The sequence below is a fragment of the Callionymus lyra genome, chromosome 13, assembly GCF_982586985.1.
Source record: "Callionymus lyra chromosome 13, fCalLyr1.hap1.1, whole genome shotgun sequence".
NCBI classification, from domain to species: Eukaryota; Metazoa; Chordata; class Actinopteri; order Syngnathiformes; family Callionymidae; genus Callionymus; species Callionymus lyra.
Window position 1 is genome coordinate 13,690,887 of NC_141830.1, and position 25,878 is coordinate 13,716,764.

General features: G+C 39.8%; 2 protein-coding genes and 1 pseudogene across 3 annotated transcripts in view; 2 read left to right on the forward strand and 1 right to left on the reverse strand.

Annotated features, from left to right (window-relative positions):
- LOC148067455 (transforming growth factor beta-3 proprotein-like) overlaps window positions 1–25,878 on the reverse strand; it is a 179,205-nt gene that overhangs the window by 123,835 nt on the left and 29,492 nt on the right. The gene's annotated exons all lie outside the window — the stretch shown is intronic.
- Window positions 609–19,816, forward strand: LOC148067460 (choline/ethanolamine transporter flvcr2b-like). 2 transcript variants are annotated; one of them, XR_015713215.1, is made up of 11 exons: window positions 613–1,472; window positions 7,058–7,199; window positions 10,084–10,224; window positions 11,176–11,243; window positions 11,392–11,495; window positions 12,609–12,719; window positions 15,369–15,474; window positions 15,927–16,038; window positions 17,855–17,910; window positions 18,353–18,500; window positions 19,334–19,816. XR_015713215.1 is itself a non-coding variant. In XM_087805228.1 (10 exons), the coding sequence occupies exons 1-10, from the start codon at window positions 933–935 to the stop codon at window positions 19,391–19,393; spliced, it is 1,440 nt and encodes a 479-aa protein (XP_087661354.1). In that variant the 5' UTR covers window positions 609–932; the 3' UTR covers window positions 19,394–19,816. The 2 variants fall into 2 exon arrangements, 1 of the variants encoding a protein (XP_087661354.1); XM_087805228.1 differs by lacking the exon at window positions 18,353–18,500 and having other exon boundaries at window positions 609–1,472.
- Window positions 5,630–6,355, forward strand: LOC148067461 (choline/ethanolamine transporter flvcr2b pseudogene; annotated as a pseudogene).

Here is a 25,878-nt window from a genome sequence, read left to right on the forward strand (position 1 = left end):
TTTCTTTCTTTAGTTAAATGCACAAAATGGTAAAAATATATATATATATATATATATATTAATTGAAAAATAAACATCAAGCCCTGATTGTGAAGAGGTGGGTGGGGGACTGGATTTCTGAGACCACGGGGTGGTTTTCTACCGGGGTGGAGGGTGGGATCTTTCTTTGTTTTTGTATTCTACCTTTCATTTCATTTATTTTGTGTGTGTGTGTCAAAATGTATGTCTTAATATCTGAAAATCAATAATAATATGCTTTAATAAAAAAAAAAAAGCTAGATAGAATATGATTTTAAAATGAAAAGACAAAACGTCATATTATAGCTTTTACGTTCTGTAAAACACGGAGTCCTTGCATTAAGAGTTGCGCAACACAAAACAGGCGCGTGTTTATGATTCATCCTTTTGTTACAAGGAAATTGCGCCAGACAGTTTAGGTGCTTAGCCGGAGTCACCGGAGGGGGGCGCTGTTGCACAAGAGGAGGGCAGACGTGCATTTTTTAAAGGCACCTCACAGCGCAGAATAAAAAAAAACCAACGGGTTACCGTCATAGCTTTAAAAAAAATAAATGATGTGTCATTGACAGCTTAAGAACATCTGACACTGTTTACCAACATGCTAGTATAAAGTTAGTTTATGTGTTCTGGGCGGTTCTTCGGCGGCTCCTCCCACAGCTTCAACTTGTGGATCCTGAAGAGAGGATTAAGGAGCGGGCGGAGGGTCATAGGATCCACAGCACGTGTCTACGGTGAGCGGGGACTCGAACACGGAACCTCCGGTGCGAGAGGTTTTTGCTCGCGGTGCGTGAATCACACACTGTTTCCCGGTCTTTAGTCTCGTCGCGGAATCCAAGTGTCACACATGAGAGACGCTGGATCTCGCGGATTATTCGAGCACGACGTGACAGGTGGAGAAGTTTCATGAGTGAAACATGAGCGAGAAAGAAGGACTGGAAGACAGGGTCGCGTTCAACAACCATGTCTCGCTGGAGAGCGCGGTGCCGGGACCCGAGGGTCCAGCCGAGGGTCAGGAGATCGCCCTCTACCGGCGGCGCTGGATGATGGTCCTGCTCTTCAGCTCCTACTCGCTGTGCAACTCCTTCCAATGGATCCAGTACGGCATCATCAGCAACATCTTCATGAAGTTCTACGGCGTGGACGCCTTCACCATAGACTGGATGTCCATGATCTACATGCTGACCTACATTCCCTTCATCTTCCCGGTGACCTGGCTGCTGGACAGGAAGGGTCTGCGGATCATCGCCATCGTGGCCACGGCGCTCAACTGCGCCGGCACCTGGATCAAGGTGGCCAGTGTGAAGCCCCACCTGTTCCCCGTGTCCTTCCTGGGACAGTTCTGCTGCTCCTGCGCCCAGGTCTTCATCCTGGGCATGCCCTCCAAGATCGCCTCGGTGTGGTTCGGATCCCAGGAGGTGTCCACCGCCTGCTCCATAGGAGTGTTTGGGAACCAGGTGAGTCCAGGTGAACTGGGAGGGTCCTGGGAGAGGGAAGTCCAGGGACCTGGCGAGTCATCACTGGTCATAACAGATGAACAATAATAGTGGATTCATATATATATATATTGAAAAAAATAAAATAAACGAGACTGGCTTTTCCTTGATTTTCTGGAACTCCTGTTGTGTTCTCAGTGTTATCTTGATCTTTAAAATATATACTTTATTGAATATTGTTTTGATTGTTTAAGTGCTTTGTGACCCTGGTCTGGAAAAGCGCTATATAAATAAAAATTACTTACTTACTTACTGTTTGTTCAATTAACCCTTGCGTTATCTTTGGATACCTCAAGCTTTGGTGCCATTGGGTCACCTTGACCCAGAGATAACACAAGGGTTAAGTATAATTTTTACTGATCATCAGGTAGAAATCTCAAAATGTGTTGTTAACTTGTATAATGATGAAATCGTGATAATGTCAAGGTGGTTTTTGTAGCTTAATATTCAAGTTTTAAGTTATTTTATTGTCAAATATGCATGTGTTAAGACATACAGCATAAATGAAATTGTAAGTAAGTAAGTCATTTGTATTTATATAGCGCTTTTCCAGACCAGGATCACAAAGCGCTTAAACAATCAAAGCAATATTCAATAAAGTATAAACTTTAAAGGTCAAGATAAAACTGATAACGCAACAGGAGTTCCAGAAAATCAAGGAAAAGCATGAACAAGTAAAAACGTCTTAGGATGTTTCTTGAAGGAGTCAGTAGATCCATCATTGTGCTCCTCTCTGACCCACGATGCAAAAACATGAAGACATTAATTAAGACATTCAAGAAAATAAATAAAAAATAACCAACAAAATAAAAATAAATAATCAACAAACTTAGATAATCTACTAATAAACAGAATATAAACAAAAAAACAAAGTTAATGCACAGGTAGTGCAAGCAGAGGTGAGATTTGTTAAAAGAAAAGTTAAAAAATATTCTCTAACTCTCACCCTTGCCAGGACAAACCATTTGCTGTAGCATTTTAATTCTAGATTTAAACTAATGAAAATAACTGTTAATTACTATATACACACACACACACACACACATATATATATATATATATATATATATATATATATATATATATATTTTAACCAGACAAAATGCCCATTGAGCCTGGCCAAGAAAGACAAAATCACAAATCATAGTTGAACTAAAGGCAACAACTACAAAACAAACACTGACATACAAGAGTGCAACTAGACAAACGTAAAGCATGTACTGTGGACACAGTAAGAATTTAAAAACATATTCACTGTTCAGTGGATTTCCCTTGTCTGTCTTTTAAGATGTGAAATAAACATAATGTGCTATTTTAGTTCAGATTGGTGAGTATTCCAAGAATGGAAATGTGCAAAATATCGTTTGAATACAAGGCATAATGGCTTCTGGTTTGCTGAAGAAAAGTGCTTAAATAGGTAGAAACCAAGACGAGAAGAGTCCTCCAATGTGTGTAGCGTCTCTCAGATATTTTATGATTTAGAAAAAAAACAAACTTATCATAATGGGAAGCTCTTAAGTAAACTCTTTCCTGTGTTTGACAGTCTAGATACGTCATATTTGTTCAGTAAATAAAACGGCTTTATTTCTGCTTGCACACTGAAGGGATTTGTTAGTTAGGACTGTGATACTTTTAATGCTAATGGAACGACGGAAACTTTTTCAAAATATTATTAGTTAAAAAATAAAGTACAAGCCACCATTTTAGACACATTAAGAAGCAAACGTGTGACCTTTTATTGTATTTATCCTTTATTTATCCAGGTTAGTCTCATTGAGATTTTCTCTTTTACATATCTCTTTTATAAGAGAGACCTGGCTAGGATGGGCAGCAAAAAACAGTTACACATAAAAACAATTGCATTCAATACTAAGTGCAGTAGTACAATATAAGAAAAAAAATGACAGACTAAAAACATTCACAATTGTCGATAGAGTCCAATGTCTAATTCCTGAGAACAGACTTCAATTGATTAAGTCACTAGAAGCTTGAATTGCTTCTGCAAAATAAAGAATATATATTCCCACGTCTTATTATAATCTTATTATTCTGACCCAGGAGTCATTTTTTCGTAGTTCATACTTATAGTTAAAGAAATTCAATGTTTTCCTTTAATCATTTTGTTCTCTGTTTGATATTAGAACTTATTTATTGTTGTTTTTGTAAGTAGGGTATTTATAGAATTTAGATTTGGAATCTTCGAAATAAACAAATGTTCAAAGTGTTACGGGGAAGTAGGTTTCACCTCATACTGCTATCTACTAGTTAAACTAGTGTTGACATACCAGTCCATACATTCACTTCAAGGGTATGAGTGACGTCACCTGCTGTTGACATTTTCATTTAATTCCAAAAGTCTTTTTCCAAACTGGTTTAGCCATTATTGGCTGCTGTCCAAAGTGTCTCTTGCATTGTTGTCATATAAACGTTGTTGTTAGTCTCGCTTGTTATTCGAACGAAGCCTTAAGTCGGCTTCTACATCACTAAGTGCACCTGCTTCAGGGACTATTGTGGCTCCACCCAAGTTAGTTGAATGTTTTTAACATAATGATGTCAGGTGGCTACTGAAGAGTAGCTTGAACCCTTTCTCTAAGCTTGCCATTTGTTATCTGTGAAATCAGAAAGTCCAAAAAAACATTCCAAAAACATGCTCAAACACCTCCTACGCCGGGTGAACTGGGCGCAGCCTACTGGCTTCTTTCAGATAAACAATTTATGGCTCAAGAACAAGCAGTTCTTTGGTTGTCCACATTGGAGCCCAGAAAAGCCCAGTGAAAAACAGCCGTTGTGTGGTAACGTGCTGAATGTGATCCACCGGCTGGTGGATTCTAATGCGATATATTGCGATACTTTAGGAACAAGGATATATTTGTAGTATTTCCCGAGTACTTTACAGATCGCATGTCTCTTGACAAAGTCGTAACTGCTTTCATTTGTTTAGGTGAATTAGATGTGAATATGTGCATGTTAATTGTATATAATAACACTCTTTTTTTCTTTAAAATACTTTATTGGAATATAAACTATGATCAAAATATTATTTGGACCCCATGAACACCATGTGGTGGCCCCCCTGGTGGTCGGCTGACTACTGTGAACCAGTAGTGTGAACCACTGCTTGATTTAGATGTCAGTGTTAATGCATTCAAAATGTATTTATTGGGGTTTTATTAATCGTGGAAGCACAAAATTGTAATCGTAACATTCAATTAATTCTCCCGCCCTTGTATAGTGTATTGTTACCTTCTTCACTGGGATTAATGAGTGTTGTTCTTTTATTACTATTACTATTGACAATGACAACTACTTCTATAATATTTTGTCATTTATTACCCTCTTATATTTAATGTAATCACTGTTTAGTGGAATTAAATGAAAAATATTGAATATAAATGGTCAAAAATGGTGAGCCATATTATCCTAGAAAAGTGTCTCTGAATAGATGTTATTTATGGGATGGGGAAATGCATCATAAAAAGTCAACAAGAACCAAAAGGAAATGTCTTAACATTGTAATTGTAGTTATTTTTCCAATCAATAAAGTGTCAAAATCTGCTGCAATTTCTATGATTTCTACTTTGCGTGATGAAGAGAGTTTTCTTTCATCGTTACCTTGAATAGAGTTCTTCAAGTAAATGAGATTATGAGATTATTCGGGTCAATCTTTAATCAAATTTATCCCTTTACACTGTGGCACATTGTTTTTGTTAATGTATTAAATTAAACTCACATGATTTGGAAATATATTTATAAACTGCATGACTGATATGAACAAAGCAGAACCCAGAAGGAATATATAGATGTATCTGAAGATGTGGTCAATATCTGTCTTTATGTCGTCTATATCTATATATAAAAAGGTCGGTGAAAGTTGAACTGGATTGTTTGTAAAGTGTAACTCGGAAATCTTCTAAACCTCAAGGTTTGGTTACGTTATAGATTAACTAAGTTTGGTTAGTTTTTAAGCGGCATAATCGGGCCAAAGTTGGACCAGGCGGTAGGTAAAGTTGAAGCACGTCCTAAATTAAGGTCACATGACCACCAGGACAGAATTTGATGTGCTGAGAAAGCTCAGTGTTCTCACACACGACACGAGCAGAGGGAGGACAGACATCGGCTCCAGCTGCTTCTCCAGAAAACGGCAGGACGTCAACCTCGTGATCTGCAGCTCAGGACCGTCAAGATGCAGAAGAACAGTCATTTAAAAGGCAGCCTCGGACATTTCGAATCGAGTAGTGAGGAATGGCCGGGGTCCAAAACTGTGAAGAACCTTGCACCGGGTCTTGCCGCCCTGGAGTGGAGCCCAGGACCTCTAGGAAGGGCCATCTCGGTCGGCTCCCGGTTGGATTCAGTGACGCCAGGAAGCGAACTTCAAGGTGGTCTGGCCGAGACCAAACTCTACCATCGCCGCTGGTTGATGCTGTTCCTGTTCAGTGCCGTCTCAGCGAGTAACTCCTTCATGTGGCTCCAGTACGGCATCATCAGCAACATCTTCATGAAGTTCTACGATATAGACTCCTTGGCCATCGACTGGCTCTCCATGATCTATCTTCTGACCTATGTCCCCCTGATTCTGCCGGTCCTGTGGCTCTTGGACAACAGAGGCATCCGGGATGTTGTCCTAGTTGGCGCTGCGTTTAACTCCATTGGTGCCTGGATTAAAGTTGGCAGTGCAGATCCAAGCCTGTTCCCGGTCACCTTCTTTGGCCAGTTTGTTTGCTCTGTGGCTACCGTCTTCGTCCTGGGTATTCCTTCCTACCTGGCTTCAGTGTGGTTTGGTGAACAGGAAGTTTCTACCGCCTGTTCGATCGGAGTTCTGGGAAACCAGGTTTGATCACAAGTTACTTCTCAAGCTCAGTCAAAGCCTCAATTGTACAGAAGAGCTGGTTTTAAAATGAGTGGTCATGGAGGTCATGTTGTCCCGTTATCATGTTACGTTTACAACTTCATGTGAATATTATTGTCAATGTGTTTACAAAGGAAATACGTTAGATGATCACTTCTGCAACATAGTATTACTAGTGGTAATAATAAAGTAGTAGTGGTAGTAAAATATTCATTCATCTTAACAGTCATGCAGAATTATAGGGAAGCTTTCGTTTGCGTCTTTCTAATGGTGATATTTTTGTGTAGTCCACTTTTACAGTACAGTTGACCAACGTATTTGGGATATTAAGCTTTTGGTTAGCTTCGCCAGGTTATTTAACTTACTACAAAATTTAGCCGTCTCTGTAAAGTCTCAAGAAACACATTATTTTTTCTATAAATTATAGCGAAAATATGTGTAAAAAAAATTTAACTTGGTTGTGTGTCTGGTATTTTTATGGTTAAATGGTTTGAAATAACTTTTTGTTTCATAATAAATACATGTATTGTATTGTTAATGTAAAATATTATTGTTCTTAAGCATGTTTTATTTGTTAAAATCTGTTTGCCAAAACTGAGAGATCGTTTTCTGAGCTAATTCAGTGAAATGTCTCTTATGTAGTGAAGTCTGAAAGACCCTTTCTTGTTCTAACACATCTGGTGTCATGTGTCTCTCCCAGTTGGGCATCGCCATCGGCTTCCTCGTGCCTCCAATCCTGGTGCCGAACGTCGATGACATGGATGAGCTGGCTCATCACATCAGTATTATGTTCTACATCACAGCGGGAGTGGCGACTCTACTCTTCGTCCTCGTTGTCTTTGGTAAGATGAACATCTGGAGAGTGTGTTTGTCTAGTTGTGCAACCCTTTTTTCACCGTTGAGAAACTGTCTCTTTGAAGTGTTAAAACTAAACGTCGATGCATAAGAAGAGCAACTGGAATCCAGGATTCAAATGAAGAGGTTAACTTGTGAAGATGATTTACACGTGGCAGGTTTAATTTAATGAAATACTCAAGTTACTTTTGAAAAGAAGTGTGTCATCTCCTCTGTTAGGTATGTGTAGACAACGCCCTCCCCTCACTGACCCCATAAATATGAGAGGAGGCGGAGCCTACTTTAATCTACGGTGAGATTTAAATAGTTTAAATATTTAGCTAATCTTTCTCAACATCTCTTTGATTCATCTTAACCTGAAGGTGGAAGTAGAAAGTGTGCATGCTCGTACACAATTGAGGGTCAGTTGGAACCAAAATCCATTAAAATAGAATGATTTCACCAGAAAAAGCTGATCATAAGGCAAAGAGTGAAAAGGGAGACTGTATTGCAGCACGACACACACATAATTAAAGTCACATTGTGACAAAATTGTGTAATTTAATCAATAAATTGAAACTTGTAATTCCAATCAAATAGTTGATATTAATGTGACTGGACGAATGCTCTGAAGGACAATCGAATGCATCGACTTGATAAAATTAAAAACTGCTATCAGACATTGCTCATGTCACATCTCTGACCATCATCCCCCGAAAAAACCTCATGGTTCTGTCATGTGAGCTGTTTGAGGAAGTGAACAAAACGGTAGAGCGGTTCTTTCCCTTTCCTCTTAAGCTATTAGCATTTCCTTTTCAGCGCGTTAGCCTTCCTTACGCAACTCATACTTTGTGTGCTTGGTTATACCCAGATAAAGTCATGTCGTTGCTAACCAGGCGAAACTTGGGCACATATGAACTGACTAGCAGGAGTGGTTTGGGAAAAATGGGTGTGTTACAAACATGTAAGGGAGTGAAGAAAGTGTAGTTAAATATAGTCAGGATTAGGATCTAATAAGGGCTGCTTCTTTGTATAAACAAATGGAAATATTATACGAACCTACCAACTACTGATGGTTCCGTGCACACACTACCAGACCAGAAGAGAGAAATCTTTTCAGGCTGTTGCTCCTAAGCTTTGGAACGATCTTCCTCTCCCTCTGTGTTTGATGATCTACTGACTCCTTCAAGAAGCATCTTAAGACATTTCTATTTGTGCAGGCTTTTACCTGATTTTCTGGGACTTGTCTTATGTGTCTTGATCTTTTAAAGTATATATTTTAACTGTGTATTTATTTATTTATTGTTAAAGCGCTTTAGAAATAAATATTACTTACTTACTTACTTACTTGCCTGACTTGCAGCAGATTGTAACATCTTTTGGTAAAAGGAAGTGAAAGAGAGGTTGTTAGCGTTTTGAACATCACACCTCAGTCATCACATTCAATGTTTCCATGATGAGTGCCGTATCTTAAGAGAACGTTCTATTGTCTGGTCCTGAATGGTCAGAATAGGAAAAGGTTCTACTGTCACTGGAGTGGGACGAGGTGGGCACGTGCAAGAATTGCCTATTCAGAAACACAAAAGAATGCTTGTGAATGCATTCCATAGTGTTACATCGACGCGTTCAGATCGGAATGAAGAGACCCGAGATTAGTCAGCAAAAACTCTTTCAAATGTTAACGCAGGATCACATTGAAAACAGTTTTCAGTACAAATATTGGTTTAGCATTGTTGCCGAGTTCCTGCGCTTTTTTTATTGAATTTTGGAATGAACATTGGAAAAAAGCCTAACTACAAATGTGCTACACTTGGATAGACAAACATTTACCCAAAACTTGTTGTCTAGATAAACTAATGTATTGTGTACTTTAAAGGTCAAAGTCTGAACTTACAATTCTGAGGAATTGTTTCCAGATGTAGCCCAGAAATCAACAGCCTAAAAATGCACAACATGGCAAAAAACAAGTGAAACACAACCTCCATTGTGCAAAACAAATTACATTCCATCTTTCAAAAAGATTGCTTCTTAGAAGCGGACTTTACATTAACATTTCCGATAGATGAGTGTGTAAATAAACTTTTTTTTCAATATAATGGGGACTTGGGATATTTGTTTTCTCGTCACTCAATCGTGTCTTTTAGCTGCGATCAATCTTGTACAGCTCTGTCCTCAAACTTCACAACTTTCAAACCACCCCATTACTCCATCGCACATCCTCCGAACCCCTGGGTTAACCACTTGAACCACTCGGGCTAGAACTACCTAACGTCCCGTTTCGTGCTCCTTGATGGTCAAAGATGTCACAGGCTACGCAAACAACACCCGACTCTCAGGCGCAACTTGTTGTCAATATTTATCATGACAAAGAAGTCTTCCTTTGAAACGTGTGCGGAGCTGCACTTTCATCCTGCTGTGAGTTCACACCTGCTCTTGCTATGACACATCACACACCCCTCACACACAAGTGCTAGGTTCGGTCCATCTGCAGCCTGTGAGTCAGACATCAGGGAAAACCAACAGACAAATCTGCATTCAGGGTGAAAAAAAAAAAAAAGTTTTTTTGGAGAAGTAGAAAAAACCCCACAGAGCTTCTCTGTGTCAATTTGTTCTAGTAGCGTGAATGAGGGTATTCAAGCGGGGTATTGAGGGAAATTTGCAAGTACAAATCCTTTGTCGAGGGAGCAAAACAAATGGTGAAATCAAAGTGTTGCAAATATCTGATCACACTCAAATACAGAGGTTTTCCATTTAGAACTAAGGGCTATAACGGTCAGCTTCGATGTAGCTTGTGATCAGCCTCGGGAATCTACACAATCCTACACAAATGTTATTACAGGCACACATGTAGATACATTTTCTTAGCATTCCTGTCTTTTGTTCTCGTGCCAGTGTTCCAGGAACGACCCAAACTTCCTCCCACTCAGGCCCAGGCCACAGCGCGGAGCATCCCTCCGGAGCAGTACTCCTACACAGCCTCCATCTGCAGGCTTCTGCGGAACAAGCCCTTCATTCTCCTCGTCATCTCATACGGTACGACAACGTCTAACCTTCTTGACTCAAAGCACAACCTCAAGATGTCAAAATCACAAATGGCATTTTATGAGTGTGTACGATTCCAGGTAGTTGAAGCACAGCTTAAAGGTGTCCAACTTAAAATCTCAGCCTAAAAACCACTTTTGGGTCCCACCTCTTTGTGAAGGTGGATAAATATGGGAAGTTCAAAGAACAGAAATTTCCACTGACCTGTAACTTGAGCTGCATTTAACATTTTGACCCCTTGCGTGACTGAGTTCCACACCCCTGGTGTAGTGCGAGAAAGAAGAAGCAAGGAAGGTAAATGTTTATGATACAAGCTTCAGATGTTGTTGGAGCATTTATGTAACTCAAGGAATGTTGAGCCAAATTTCAGAATGAAATTCAAGCTCTAAATCCGTTAAAATTTCATCCAAACTAAGAGATTTGAGCCTCACGGTCTCAATTATTCTCACAAACCCTCAATTCTTCGCTTCAACTACTTTGTTCCTACTGCTTGAGACCAGATTGACTCGTATTTCAAGAATGTAAACTCACTACTATCGTCAGATCTCTGGCGTAAGCATATATTTTGATATCTGGAAATGAAGCTCCCAGTTGTCGTCCAAAGTCTGTTTATCGTTTAAATGATTGACTAACATTTGTTTTTAGCATCAGATCTCTCAGGACCTTAACAACCACACAGATGTTTGTCTGTTAAGTAATTATTTTAGCTCTACAGCTGAGTGTAGTTTAACCCTCTCTATCTTGAATTGCCATTTAACTGAGTGAGTTGAGTTTTTTTAAGTGCATGTATGGTATGTTCACAATCACCTTAATTTGTGTTAAAGGTCACCTTTGTGGCTGAGACTGCTCTTCTGAGTCATCCTGTCTGAACACTCGGTAGTTGCTAACATGTCTGTTTGCCTCCACATGGTAATATTTTACGTTAAATCTTTGTTTCCACAGGCTTAAACGTGGGTTGTTTTTATGCCGTCGGCACCTTGCTAAACCGAATGATCATCGCACATTATGAAGTAAGCTTTTCACTTGAGATTTGTCAAAACACGATCATGGATGCGTGTGTTTGCGAGTCCTTGTCCGTGCACCTGTGACACACTTGCCATTTGTCTGGGGTGTCTCACCATGAAAGGTCACCATGTCCTCAATCTCCCACGCTTTCAGAATGAAGAAGTGAACGCCGGGAGAATTGGTCTCACCATCGTCATCGCAGGGATGGTCGGCTCGCTCATCTGTGGCGTTTGGTTGGACAGAACCAAAACATACAAGTAAGAAGAGTCTTGAGAGCATTTGGAATATGAAATAAATCAAATGCGCTTCCATCACTAAACAGTCTTCTTTCTATGGTGTGTCCTCATTCCACCTCAAAGTTGTTTGTTGTGCGGCAGTTTGTCTGTTTATACAGGTGCCACATGCTTGAGTCAGATCTCTGGGGGGGGCAGTGTTTCCCATCAAGAGGTCAACGACCCCCCCCCTCAACCCCTGATGTTTTAGTTTGTTTTAAATGTTGGTTCCACAAAAGTCTAAACAAGACGAGCAATTACTATTTTTCCAGCTTTGCTGTAAGACTGCTATTTTGGGTCTGAAACAAATAAAATGAAGCCCCTTAAAATTAAATGGTGAATCAAATTTACTTCTAAAAGACATTTAGATTGAATCTTAAACTTAATCAACCAACTCTCTTTCCCCCTCCCCTTCTCTTTTGGGTTTATTAAGTTTTCAAATTAATACTTGTACCTGGGCAACCCTGTATTTGAAGGGCAACTAACCTCAAACCCAACTCCCCTGACTCACTTTCATGTTTCAAATGTTGAAGTCTTCCTCTCCAATATCATGACGATGTTTTGAAGTTATTACTTGATAAAGTTCTGCCCCGTCTGAAATCTGGGCGAACGAGAAGTTACGACAGCGGAGTCCATTCACGCCTTCTCCGGCAAACTGTAATCGTGCCCCATTTTGTTTATACAACGAGTCCAATGAAGGTGGAGACTTACAGGATTGATGACGCAGGATGAATAACCCAGATGCTTGACCAATCACAGCAGAGTGGGTGTGGTTATGTTAAACAAGATTTCATCTCCAGAAAATGTGTTTTCAGTGGGCGGGGCTTAAGATCTTTTTTTTTTTAATGTAAATATTAAAATGAAAGAGTTATGTACATACACATACTAGTACAATAGAGGTCCAAGATCTATTTAAGACACACTTAAATCTACACAGCATTAGTTGACCTTCAAGCTAGTCTAGATACATCTGCAGATGGAGAGTGATACTGCCCTCAAACCTGAAGATGCTACACCAATCTGTCTGACTAACTTGCTCAAGATATCAAGTGAAATGCTGTTTCTTGATTCTAAAGATTGTTGTGTGTCTACTCCCAGACAAACCACCCTCGCCGTCTACTGCATGTCTCTGGTGGGGATGATCGTCTTCACTGCAACGCTCAACCTCGGACACCTTTGGGTGGTTTTCATCACCGCTGGATCTCTCGGGTAAACTTGAAAATAAATAATGACTCTAATGTCTTTTTATATCATAATTTCTCAACCAAAACCAAAAAAACAGGGTTTCATATATGTACTCTTCAGAGGCAATGATTGACAGATGCTGATAGCATCCGAACCACAGAGATGCATCTGAACTCTAGCACGGATAGAGGCCTGACCTGGTATTTAAACAAGCCAAAATAGAACAGAAGTCAAGCAAGGACGAGCATAGCAGAGAACTTTGTGTTTAAAAAAGAATTGTCCTGCACAACAAAGGTGAAACGGAGATAACGCTGTAGGCAGCACGCTTGTTTCTGATTGGATTAAGTAAAGCCATTTATGAAGGATTATAACGAAGAAGAGTAACATGTATACGAACATTTTAAGTCATGTAAAAACTTGTTTACTTTTCTTTTTAATTTGAATGTCTGGTGCAACTAAAGCTACATTTCTAAATTCATTAATTTCTACATTCTCTATAAAGATAAAGAGAGTTTCAATAAGGAGCTTATATCTAGTCATTTTCCATTATTTTTTGATTAGAAACCAAATTCTTACAGCAATAGTTAAAATTGTACTGACAAAAAAGTGCTTTTAGGCATTTCACGTATTCCTTTTTATCCGTAAGTCAAATAATACACAAACGAGTTACTACTTACTACTGATTGATGGACTATTATCTGGAGAAAAATACACTGCTGATCATTTTTTCATGTTTCATGTTCTGTAAAATGTTATTTTATTAGATTAAATCCCATCTTCAGACAGTTTCTCCAAAACCTGCCTTCAATTTGGCTAGCTAGGGCTCAGGGTGCTCAAGCAGGCTATTTTTATATTAATATTCCTTTAAAAAAATAATTATATAATGGTAGTTTAATTCTTAATATGATTAATGTTAAGCACATATTAAGATTGTTTTGTCCATCAGAAACTATAACTTTTTTAATTTTTACCATTTGTCCTTTAATGATTTTAAGCAAACAAGATGTAAATAAAATACAATAAAACATATTTTTAGTATCACATATAATGTGACTTGAGCGTCTAGACGATGAAGTGCTTTTGCTCTATCGTTATTATGGTGGGTCAACAAAGGCCACATGTGGGAGTTGACCTGTTGGCTAATGTCAGTCGATGATTTGCACGGTGAGCTCAGGTGCCGCCGTCAAAGCGACTCAAAATGATCCTCCATAAATGATCTTCACTGCTATGAAACCGGTCGACCAGTCAAGGCTCGGCTTGCACTCATTAACGGCTCATTTGGAAGTATATGACCAATATATAACTTTTTAAAAACTCATTATCCACTGAAGAGTTTAATGTTCAACAGTGGAAAAGAGTTCATTGGACTCATGGCCAGCTTAACAAGTATCAACTTATCTTGTTCAAATTAGCATATATTTGAGGTTCGACAAGATTTTTTGAGTTGGGAATTAAGTATTTTCAAATGTCCAGAGTAACAGAAGAAGGTTTTCAGAAATTAACATATTTCACTCAAAAACTGGGGACTGAGAGTCTGACCTTTTTAAAGAAACCTGCTGGTCTTGTTGACTCTCCCTCAGCAATTCATCGAACTGTAAAACTGGTACGTCAAGTGACATGGAACACAATTGAAACAAAAAGAAAAAAAAATTAAATGACATCAGTTTAGTCCATTGTTGTTCACCAGTTCCATGAGTCTGAGGTGGAAAGATGTCTTTCTAATGGTTATCTGAACTCTACCTCACTCAATCCGCTTGGTGGCGCCGTCTCCTCCTCAAGCACAAGCCCTCTGATTCAAAAGGAAACACTGTTTAAAATAAGTATTTCACCCTGGTAACTACATATAAGACCTAACATGGAAGCTTACGCACCAGAAAAATAATAAATCAATGTCAAATCGCTCCAGGACAAACCACTGTCTCCCTGATTTGTCTCTAGTCAAGGTTTTCCCTCTCTGTTCCAAAGTATTGGACATTAAAAGAATTGGTAAACTGGCAACCGATTGAAGTGGAAGCTCAGATTTCTCACCTTGAAGACATTGTAACTCCACAAACTACTCAAACATGCAGCGTGTCTTGATGTCCTCTGGTGTCTCTCCATTGAATTAATGTGTGATCGAGTTGGACATCCGTGGTTAACATTCACCAAACTGTAGAAAGATGGAGAATAAGGAAGATTGGCAAATAATCTTTTTTTTTCTCACGTCAAATTCCTGCCCTTCAACCTCAGTTTCTACCCTTATTTGAAGTCTCTGCAGGATTGCTGACATCCACAATCTCTGTTCCCTAACACTTGACACCGCTTTGTAGGTCACCACAACAACATGGATGCTTGAGGTCACCATCCAGCGACACACATAAAATGACATTGGGGGGAGGGGGCGGATTTGAACCCCTGGTCATTGGTCATTCACTGGCTTGTCTCATGTCACATAATGTTAAAACGGAAAGATTGTTCCTGGCTTCCCCCTAGTGTCAGAACGGTGCCATTGCATTTCTTTCCCCAAAACAAGATGAAGGTTGTTGTTGTACCGAAAAAGGGAACAAAATAATGAAGTAGAAATATGAGTTAGTGCTGATTTAAGCCAGTCTGATGCGCAGGTCTCTGGGAGGAAGAAGGAAAAATTGACATTTCAAAGAACTGTGTCGGAACAAAATGTGTGTTTGTTTGCAGCTTCTTCATGACGGGATATCTGCCTCTGGGATTTGAATTTGCGGTCGAACTGACGTACCCAGAGTCGGAAGGAACCTCCTCCGGGCTCCTGAACTGTTCTGCACAAGTAAGCAAAAATCTAGAGGAATCTAGTGGAACGTTATCTTTACGACTCAAGGTTTTATGGACGTGAACCTGGGCAAGGACGGATGCTGTGAACGACTATTCTGTCTAATCCTGTGAGCGAAGACCAACATTTGGGACCTTGAGTCTGAGCCTTTAAACACGTCGTGTGATTACGTCTGTCCTGATGCCAAAGTCCGAAGAATCATTTTACATTCTCAGAAAAGTTTAGTCATCTGGGTGACGAGTAGAAAAATAGTCTCAAAGTAAACGCATAACTTAACACTTTAACGCATACTTTAACACTCGTCTCGCTGTTGTGTGGCTTTCCATAAATATTTGACATTCTCAGCCAGTGGAATGAAAACTGTGGATTTAGAGCAGAATGTTTGAAGATAAGAGAGTAGCAGGTATGGGGTTTGGTGAAGATAACGTTTTGCTCGCTCGTCCCTGCAGGTGTTTGGAATTATCTTCACAATCTCCCAGGGGAAGATCATCGATCGCTTCGGCACTCTGGCCGGGAACATCTTCCTCTGCGTCTTCCTTCTGCTCGGAACCATCATAACTGGTGAGAAGTTCAATCCGATAGTTGTCAGCATTTCACATCACGTTACAGCAGCACTAGCCAACATAAAAATGTCTCTGTATTGGTTTCAATCATGTAGTAGAACTCTGTACATATTTAAACAATTATTCATTACATTACTTTGGACGAGTCTACGTTATTATATGTACTGAAGGACTTTAACTCACCAGGAAGATAAAAGTATAATCTGACACAACGAAAGCTTTTTTACTTGTTTTGTCGACATCTCATTGCAACAACATTGTTGTAACACAAACGGGAGCCAGAAACGTATGTGTTTAATTGTAGATGGTGTCTCTTTAATAATAATAATATTTTTTATTCATATAGTACCTTTCAGGCATTAAGTTCTCAAAGGTTGATTTCCTAAAAACATAAATAAAATGAACATTTTTCATTTAAAAATGACAAATCATTTCAGAACAGCTCAATACTAGATAGATAGATAGATATAACTTTATTGATCCCTCAGTAGGTCTCCTTCAGGAATTGTTTTTCCAATTAGCCACAGCAATACAGACGATAATTCATAAATATAAAAATAAGCACAAGAACAAAGTTTCTATAAAAAGTAAGTACAAGATGATACAATCTAAGTCTAAAGATAAAGAACATAGTTCAAAGACGAATAACAAAGACAAAGGATACAAAGATTAACATAGAATAGAATGTCAAGATACTTTTGTTCCACTCCTGCCCCCAAACTCAGAATTATACAATCTAATAGCCTGAGGAATGAATGAGTCCCTGAGTCTATTAGTGTTGCATCTGGGGAGAAGCATCTGCTTCTCTGCTCACTGATGACGGTGTTCAGAGGATGACTGTCATCATCCATGATGGACAGTAGTTTTTCCAGTGATCTCCTCTCAGCAACTGTCACCAGTGAGTCCAGCTTCATACCAACCACAGAACCAGCCTTTCTGATCAATCTGTACAACTGTCAACAGGTTGGTCAGGTTGTTGTAGTGACATAGACAACAAATACTTATCTTCTTAAAAGACAAATTAACCCAATCTGACATGACTAATAAACTTTTTGGATATATGAATGGTGTACCGCAGGGGTACATACTTGGTCCTCCTGTTTGTTGGAAAAATAATTTGCTTGATATTATGGCCATTATTTCATTTGGTTTGTTCTTCCTAAACAACCTTATCGTTGTGCTGCGTTGTTTATTTGGAGCTATATATAGCCTGAAGGTGGTAATAAACCAGTTGTTCCTCTATGAGCTGTTCGCCTGATAAGATTTATATTTTTACTGTGTGAAGGTTTGAATTAAGGTAATGATTACTGATGTAATCATCACAGCATGACGTGTGTGGTCCTGAACTTTCAAGCTCATGTTCAGCATCTGGGATGAAGTATAGCTAACCACCAGTGGAAACATCTAACCATTGTTAGCATATGCATTGTTTATTAAACTTCACAGTCCAACATGTGAACTATTCTTGCTGTAGTCTGTTGTCATGGTTTAAGTTGTATTTTCAGCTTCATGGTCACTGGCGAGTTGACGTTAAGACAGATCTAGAATCAATCAATCGGATCGTCTTTTAATCACTCAATGGATTTTTTGTGCCATGACATAATTCTCTTATAAAAAATATTTTCTGTTTTAACTAGTTTTAACTTTTTTTTAACGCTGTCCTGAAAGTAAATGGCACAGTAGCACCCTCTGCTGGACACTGGTCATATGACTGTTTTCAACACTGCCTTGACATTAGAATTGCTTATATATATATATATATATATATTGTATCATATCTTCCATTTAACATGCCTTTTTATATTCTCTTGCAGGTTTAATAAAGTCTGACCTGCGCAGACAAAATGCAAATCTCTTGGCCAAAGAAGAGGTAAGTGAGATGGATTTTTTTTGGTAAAGTTCACTAACATTACTGACTCATCAGCCTTGTCTTGAGAGTGTTTGGAATTTTGACCTAAATTAGTTTCCCTCATATCGTCTTAAATATCTGTTTGAAAGTAGTTCTCTGCTTGTTTACCTATTGACAAGTATTTTCAAAGCCTCAATATATTAATGTTAATAGGAATAATTTAGAGTTCTGAAGCCACCGTTGCGGTCAAAACTCAAGCTAACGTTTGGAACACCATCTGGCGGACTTTCCTCGCTCTGCTGTGATTCACTTCTAATCCTTCGCTGCGTGACTTTCCATCTGCTAGATCTTCAGTAGATGATTTCTAATCGTTCTGATGATGCTCACATGAGATTCTGAATTCATAATGATTGACAGGCTCATGTATGAATGAGCCATGAGTGATCAGCAGCTGTTGTTCCAGGCGGAGGGGAAGACGTCCGGGATAGACTACGGAGCCACGACGTTGCTCTCCAAGCCACAGACCCCGATCCCTTCCCAACTCTGACCAATCAAACTTGCTCCTTGCAAAACAAATCTCAAATCTTTGCTCGGCACACGCATGCACTGAGGTAGGATCTTCCACAATCAGCTGTTTCTGTTTCCCACTCTTTCACCTTCCAGCCGACGTGTCTCTCCTGTAACTGCACAACAATCACAAACTATTATTACTGAGGCCTTTTTCATTTTAAAGTGTGTTTGATTCTTTTATTGTTTTAATCTTACTGAGAAAGCCTTTTGTCGTCCAGCTACGAGTAAAATACGATCTAGATTAAACTCTGAAACCTTCATTAGAATTTTCACCACAAATGTAAATTTAGTTCAAAACTCCTTTGTATATAAAATGTAAAATGTCTACTAATAAGGTAAAATTGCTGGTTTATCTCAAGACTGTTTTTTTTAATAATAACAAATTGGTTAACCTGTGAATAATTTGAACACTTTTAAATTAAATGTAAAATATTTATATTTGTATGAATTCTACGACCAAACCACTACTTAAGCTGCATTTATTTCCATCATGGCTGAAGAACTGACAACACTCTGAGGTTTCCTGGCGGATAAAATATGAAACTTTCTTTCCTTTTTTAACAGAAACCACACTGAGACGTTGCAATACGTGGTTTCAACACTAGAGGGAGAAAGAAATATGTTCCGTCTTGCATACCTAGATAGAATATTAAAAACTGTAAAAAACAAACAAACAAAGAAACCCAAACATAAATAAAAAAAACTTACATTATTCAAGAAATGTGTTTGCTCGTATCAAAACAATAGTTTTCTAGTTCTAAACTGAGCTGGTGTAGGAGCAGCAACTGTGAGGAGCCATACGTGTTGAATGATTAGTTCTTAGTGTTGAATGGTCATAATATAACTGAAGATGCTTTTTCGTTTTCAATTTCAGGGAACATGTGAGAACGGGGGTGTGATGGAGCCTATTGTCATCCAAGAAGCAATATTCTGAGACACACACGAGCACAAATGCGCCATCCTCTTGTTACAGTGTAACACCACAATGGAACAACATGTGCAAGTTGACGTCCCTTCTGAGAAGAGCCATTTGTTTTTGGATTGTTGAGTATCATCCTTGACTCTGAGCCTGACGTACAAAGAAACTACTGCCATAATGAAGCACACATCTGTCTCCATGAAGTCTACATTTGCTTTAATGTATTCAATTGATTCTTCCCTCCGTGAACAATAAGCACCAAATTTTTACTACGAAAAATGTCAGTATTTGGGTGAAAGTTTTTTTTTTTAGACGGTATTTTTAAAGGTTGTGAATTAACAGTAAGCACAAATGAGGGAAGTAAAAGAACATGATTGATGTTTTTTTTAATAGGATGTGATTTTCATTTAACATTTAATAAATGAAGCTTGATTTGTGCTTTGTGATTTAAATTGTTATTTTATATTTAGTGCAGACATGTGTCTGCGGGCCTTTATATGTATCTATGTGTAAAACTAATACTGAAATGTTTGTGAAGGCTTGCTAATACTTATTAAGAGTTTATTCTTTTATATATATTCCTTATTATATATGTTTTTGAAGGACTTTGTTGAAACAAAATTGAATTAAAATGAAAACTAATATAATTTAAAAATACATAATGTATTTAATGGTACGGTTCTCCTTGAAAAACAGGTTTTATATCAGATTAATTACTATTTTACTTTACTCCTTATTCTTGCTGTCATGTCCCCGCAGAAGTCAAATCATTTAGTACTAAAACATAGAAGCTTAATCATTATAATGCACTTCCACCTTTTAGCCGCGCGGTGGCGGTAGATCCACGTAAAGTCAGAAGCCCTCAGAGAACGTGAGTCCGTCACGTTCAGAGTTCACCGTCAACATTCATGGCGTCAGTGTCTCACACACACACACACACACACACAAACTCACTCATCCAACCGCAGCGTGTGGAGCTTGAAGTAACCAAAGACGTATGTTTGTGAATCACGGCTCTATAAACTCCTCATCAGCATAAAGAGATAAAGTTGACAGAGCAGCTCTGGGATGAGATCATCCAGATTTTGGGGCCAAAGGACCAGTTGCCTTGAGTCTCTCTGATGATGTCATCGCTCTGAAGTTAGCCAATGACTGATCCTTGGCAGAGATTGGCTGCCGAAGATTATATCATGTGTTTTTTCTGGTCGATCCAGAAATGTAATGGGTTCAGCGCCTGGTTTTTCTGGATTCATGGACGGCTCGTGGTGGAGGTTTGTGGTGACACGGTGACCCCGGTGTTGTCAACACAAGTGTGTCGTGTGTCACAACACGGCTCTGTGGAGAGCGGGTGGAACATGTGAGGTGTGGACAGGCAGGTCTTAGAGGGGTGTGACCCGAGAGGAAAGTTCTAAAGGCCAAACACATGTTACAGATGGACGTTTGAATGAAACCTGTTGTTTGAAGGCTGCTCGGAAGAACTTACTGCTCGAAGACTTCTGATGATCCACAGGCTCCGCGAGAGGAGCCAGAGGAGGACGATGATGATCCTGTTGAAGAGCGAGGCTCACCTTATCTCCTGGATGATGAGGTCACACAATACCTGATGACATCATCATGAACTAAACAGCAGGTACGATTGTTACTATGTATTACATAACAGTGTAACTTGTAAGAAGCTGGACCTGGTGGTCAAGGTGACTCGAAGGCCCCAAAACAAATGTGTTTGTGGTATCCCTTGTGTTGTCTCTGGGTCGAGGTGAAGGACCTCCACCAGTGCATATGTATTTCTGGAAGCCAGGAAGGTCATTCACCAAGAATCTGGGGGGCAAGAATCTAGAGATTCAATTCATATCAAAATTCATTCACATTCATACGATACCAGGCCAGTGATTACGGTATGTTGTGATATATTGTGATACTGTAGTAACGAGGATATATATTTGTAGTATTGACAGTACTTGACTCTGCTGCAGAATTAACAGACCACATCCGTAGGTATTAGTGCTCACGTCTCCTGCCCATAGAAACTAGGATAGACGCCAGCCCCCCCCCCCCGCGACCCCCATAAGTAAGAAAGTGGCAGAAAATAAATGAATGAATATATGACTCTTGACAAAGTCGTAACTGCTTTCTTTTGTTTTGAAACAAAAAAAATGTCCAAATATCAGCTTTAAAAAGCTGCTGGAATCGACTGTATCCTCTCATGCTCAGTCTTGCAGGATTTCATTGTTCCTTTAGACGTGGAGTCCTGCCATCTAGTGGCCAGAAGTTTAATTGCAATGACGTACGCAATTTTTTACATGTTAATGGAAATTGAATTAAATTAATACAAATAAAAAAACGAATAATAATTTTATTTTATACACATTTATTGAATAGACCATGAAAGAACGATGGTAAAAATAAGATCGGTGCTTCTGAATATCTATACGGTATCATGAAAAAATAATTTATTGTCTGGATATTTTTTACACCCTGAGTCAGAGGCAAGTATCTTGGGGTCACAGGTCAGGAGAGGATAGTTAAATAGTAAAATAATGGGTCATGCATGAAACATGAGAACCACACCATGAACGTGTGTAGCTTTGTGCTGATGTGACCGAAGACTTAAAGAAATCCTCCATGACATCCTCCAGTCCTGTTGACAGACCCGGGACACACTCGAGGGGTTCACGCCTCTCGGTCGACCAGTGAAGTTCTCGATATTGCTCTGAAAATAATGAATAAAAGATTCAAAAAAGTGCCTCCGGGGGCCTGGTGCCAGTGGGACTCTGCCTTGGCACACGAACCCCGCAACGCTGTTTTCCTAATCAACATCCTGGTGGAATATATATGACGCTGACATAAACTACCGATTGCACCTTTAACGGTGTGGTTTGCGAGGGTTACGGCGTGAAGGCGGACTCGTGCCAGACGGCTGGTCACACAACGGTGCACGTGTTGATTAGCCTCCGCAACTGAGGCCTTGTGTGTTTCACTGTACCCCTGAGGCTCCTACCTTGTTTCCTTTTTATCGTTCATCTGGGAAAATTGGCTCGGGTGGTAATAAATGGAAAGAGAAAAAAAAAAACCCTTCATTTCTCTGCTTGCTCCGCTACTGTTTTGGGTGAGAGAGTGCAACGTGTCACCTCGGCGGCGGCGGGCGGGAAGGTGTACCAGGTGACACTCTCGAGTGCAGGATACACGGTATATTTTCCTACTGTACATCACACTTAATTAACGGCGTTCAGGAGGGAATAAAAAAAAAAGTGGATTCTGAATGTTTCTTCTGAGATCATAAGGAGTTGCTGCACCCGGGACCCGGTTCCTGTGGCGACCTCGGGTTTCAAAAGCTGGCCGCCGGATCAGAGCCCGGGACGCTCTGTGAGTCTTGGCAGCGGCGCTGCCTCCGCGGCTTTTGAGGAACCAGATCAACCTGCATGGTAGTAAAATAAACACACGTCCACACATTGAACCGCATGAATGAACGTTTCATCGCCGCGCCGCAACGTTTCCGTGACTCGAGCTGGACTCTCGCTGCACTCCGTGACGAGTGTGTGCGAGCGATGGCCGCCGAGGTGCGTTTGATTCTCTTCCCTTCCGTCCAATTACTGTCCAGCTAATAAAACAAATCTTCTGACCTCCTCAGAGAGGAGTTTGTGGGGACGGGTGTGGGGGTCCACCCCTGTGTTGACGGGTCACGTTAAAACAGCAAAAGCCAGGGAGGGGTCAGGCCAGTGTTTGTATACAGGGATCCCGGGGCAGCTGGGTAAAAAGAGCTTTATTATTTAGGCTTCTGCCAAGCAGGAATCAGGGTGGAAAATACACAGGACTCCCGGCGCCAGGTCCCTTTGCTTTCGGAAAATCCGCCCCAGAAGTGTTGGAGCTCGTGGCCTGGATTTAATCACCCGCTGTGGCGTTTGTCCTCAGACGGAGCTGTCCCGAAGAGAGAGAGGCTCACTGCAGAGCTAATGGCTACAGTGTAAAGTCAATGTTTCATTCCTTCTCGTTGTGCACTCGGTTAGCATCGTAGCTGCCTCGACGAAGACGTTTGGATTTTTGTGTTCATCAATTTAAATGTTGTGACCTTCAAACTGTCTGCTTTCCTTCCAATGTGTGTGTCGTGATAGACTGGAGGTCTGGGGTGCACCTCGCCCGTCACCTCAAAGCATCTCGGACAGATTCCAGCTCCGAAAAGCGAACACACAGCAGTATATGAATGAATGTAGCTCACCAAGGTTTTCAATCTTCTCCGTGGTGTTGTGTGGAGCTCATGATTGTGAAGGTGCCAGTGACATGGATGGACAAACGTATACTTTATATAATATTTATTGGAAAATAAAAAGCTTTTTTTTTGGTCTAATCTGTGGAATAAACGCACAGGAACAAGGAATATATTTTAGGACGTTCAAGGCTCCCTCGTTAATTGTAGGGTTTACTTTTCTAATAATCACAGAAATCCACAAAGTAGTGCCTGTTGAATTCATCTCTCCTTGCACTGTTAATAAACTGTCATCAACATTGTCCATATTCATGTCTTGTCTCATATTCTTCTACTTATCTGGGTTCTGGTCGTGAGGACAGTAGCTTAGTTAGGCCCAGACTTTCCTCGCCCCAGCTACATCGTCCAGTTCTTCCAGGTGAACACTGAAGGAGGCCCCTAACCAGCTGAGAGACGTGGTCTCTCCAGCCTGTCCCTGGGTAAACCTCGTGGTCTCCTACCTGTGGGACACGCCCTGAACACGCTGTTAGCGTCGGCGCTAGTAGCAACTTTTTTGAAAATTGACCAATCATCACACAACACAGGGCTGCGATGTTCACTGAACCAATCAGGATACAAAACACTGTACGATTTAGACATTCAATTATAATTTGAATATATTTCAATATGAAGTACTGTATTAAAATAAAAAAATAATTGGTCAATTCATTCGGCAGAAGGTGAACCGCGATACGAGAATGGACCTCTGTCGTTCAAAAACATTTTAGCCTCTTGAATATCAGTTTATATATGCAAAAGAATGTAAAGCTGCAATATGTAAGCTTGAAAAACATAGCTTTGGCTCCCCCTGTGTCAGAATTGTATAACTACATTTGTAGTGGAGCACCTGTCGCAACATTACGACATGTGAATACGTGCTCAAAACTTAAAAAAAAGTATTTTATTTTCCCAGCTACCTCGGGCAAGAGGCCGACAGTGGTTCAGTGCACATGAAGACACACACCGATTCAGTGACGATGACCCCAAAAGACCTCTGAGTCCAGTGTTTTAAGGTCTGCTCTGGTGAGTCTCTGGGATTATCTGCCGGGTTTGATTCCGCTGTGGCGAGGAACATTGAGAATGGCATGTCGGACTCTCTGCTCTTCGTCACGGCGGATCTGTCACTGCTCCCATTTACTCGGAGAACAATCCAATAGTGGAGCACTTACCGGCGAGGGCCGGAGCGCTGGGAGAATCTGGTCACCTCACATCACCTCGTAAACGTCAATCCAACCACTAATGAATTTGAGTAGAGCAGTAAGTTGAATGGATTAATGGCCTCCAGCCAGATGTGTTATGATTGTTTGTTTGGTGCCAAAAAAGACATCAGGCCCGGTGACAGTTATTACCACTCACTACATCAATAAACATGGAGAAACCCGGCGTAACTCCTGCTAAAGCTCTTTTATGAGCGGGAAAACAAAGGTTTTACGGCAGCGGATTCAGTCGTTTTTGCTGCGACAGACCATGATAATGGACAATGTCTCCGTCACAGCTTTTTAGGATTGATGAGGGTGAAAGTATGAGCTGGCGACACATGTGGCCAATCGTTGGACTGAAGACACAGTCAAACGCTTCTCTCTCTTTAGAATTCCACATCAGTGCTTTTTTTCAAATCTCAACCTCTGAGAACCGTCAGCTCAAGAGCTCTTGTCGGGTCTTAAGAGGGCTAAAGCTGAGCGAGGGGTCTGAGGACAGTTTGGTGGGAGTCAGGAGTCTTGACCCGGGAGACCAAGTGGTCAGACCTTTTCAAAGTCTGACAACATTATTACAACAATAATCTTTTCATCTTTTTTTGTGGAGGATATTCATCACAATAATTAATTAAAATTAATGGACATACTTCATCTTTTAATGAGATCAGAATTTTGAATTATTCATAAGATATTTAAAGTTATGTTGAATTATTTCAAATATTTTCTTAAACGTATTTCTTTCTCTATTGCCTTTTTTAAAATAAAAGCTTTTTTTTAAGATATTAAACAAATTGTGTGTTTTGTAACTTTTAGTTTATTAGATTAGACTTTGCTTTGATAAGATTTATTAGTCCAAAAAGGATATTCTGTATATATATGTTGTTATACAGATATTTATCTCACTAGAATATAATTTTATTTTTGTTTGCATTTGTTATACATAAGTATGATACATTTCTCAATCAGACATTAGCATTTTATTATTCACATCTTTTTATTTTGCTTTTTTCCCAAATATATACGTTTTAAAAAAAGCTTTAATAGTTCAATTATTGTTTTACTTT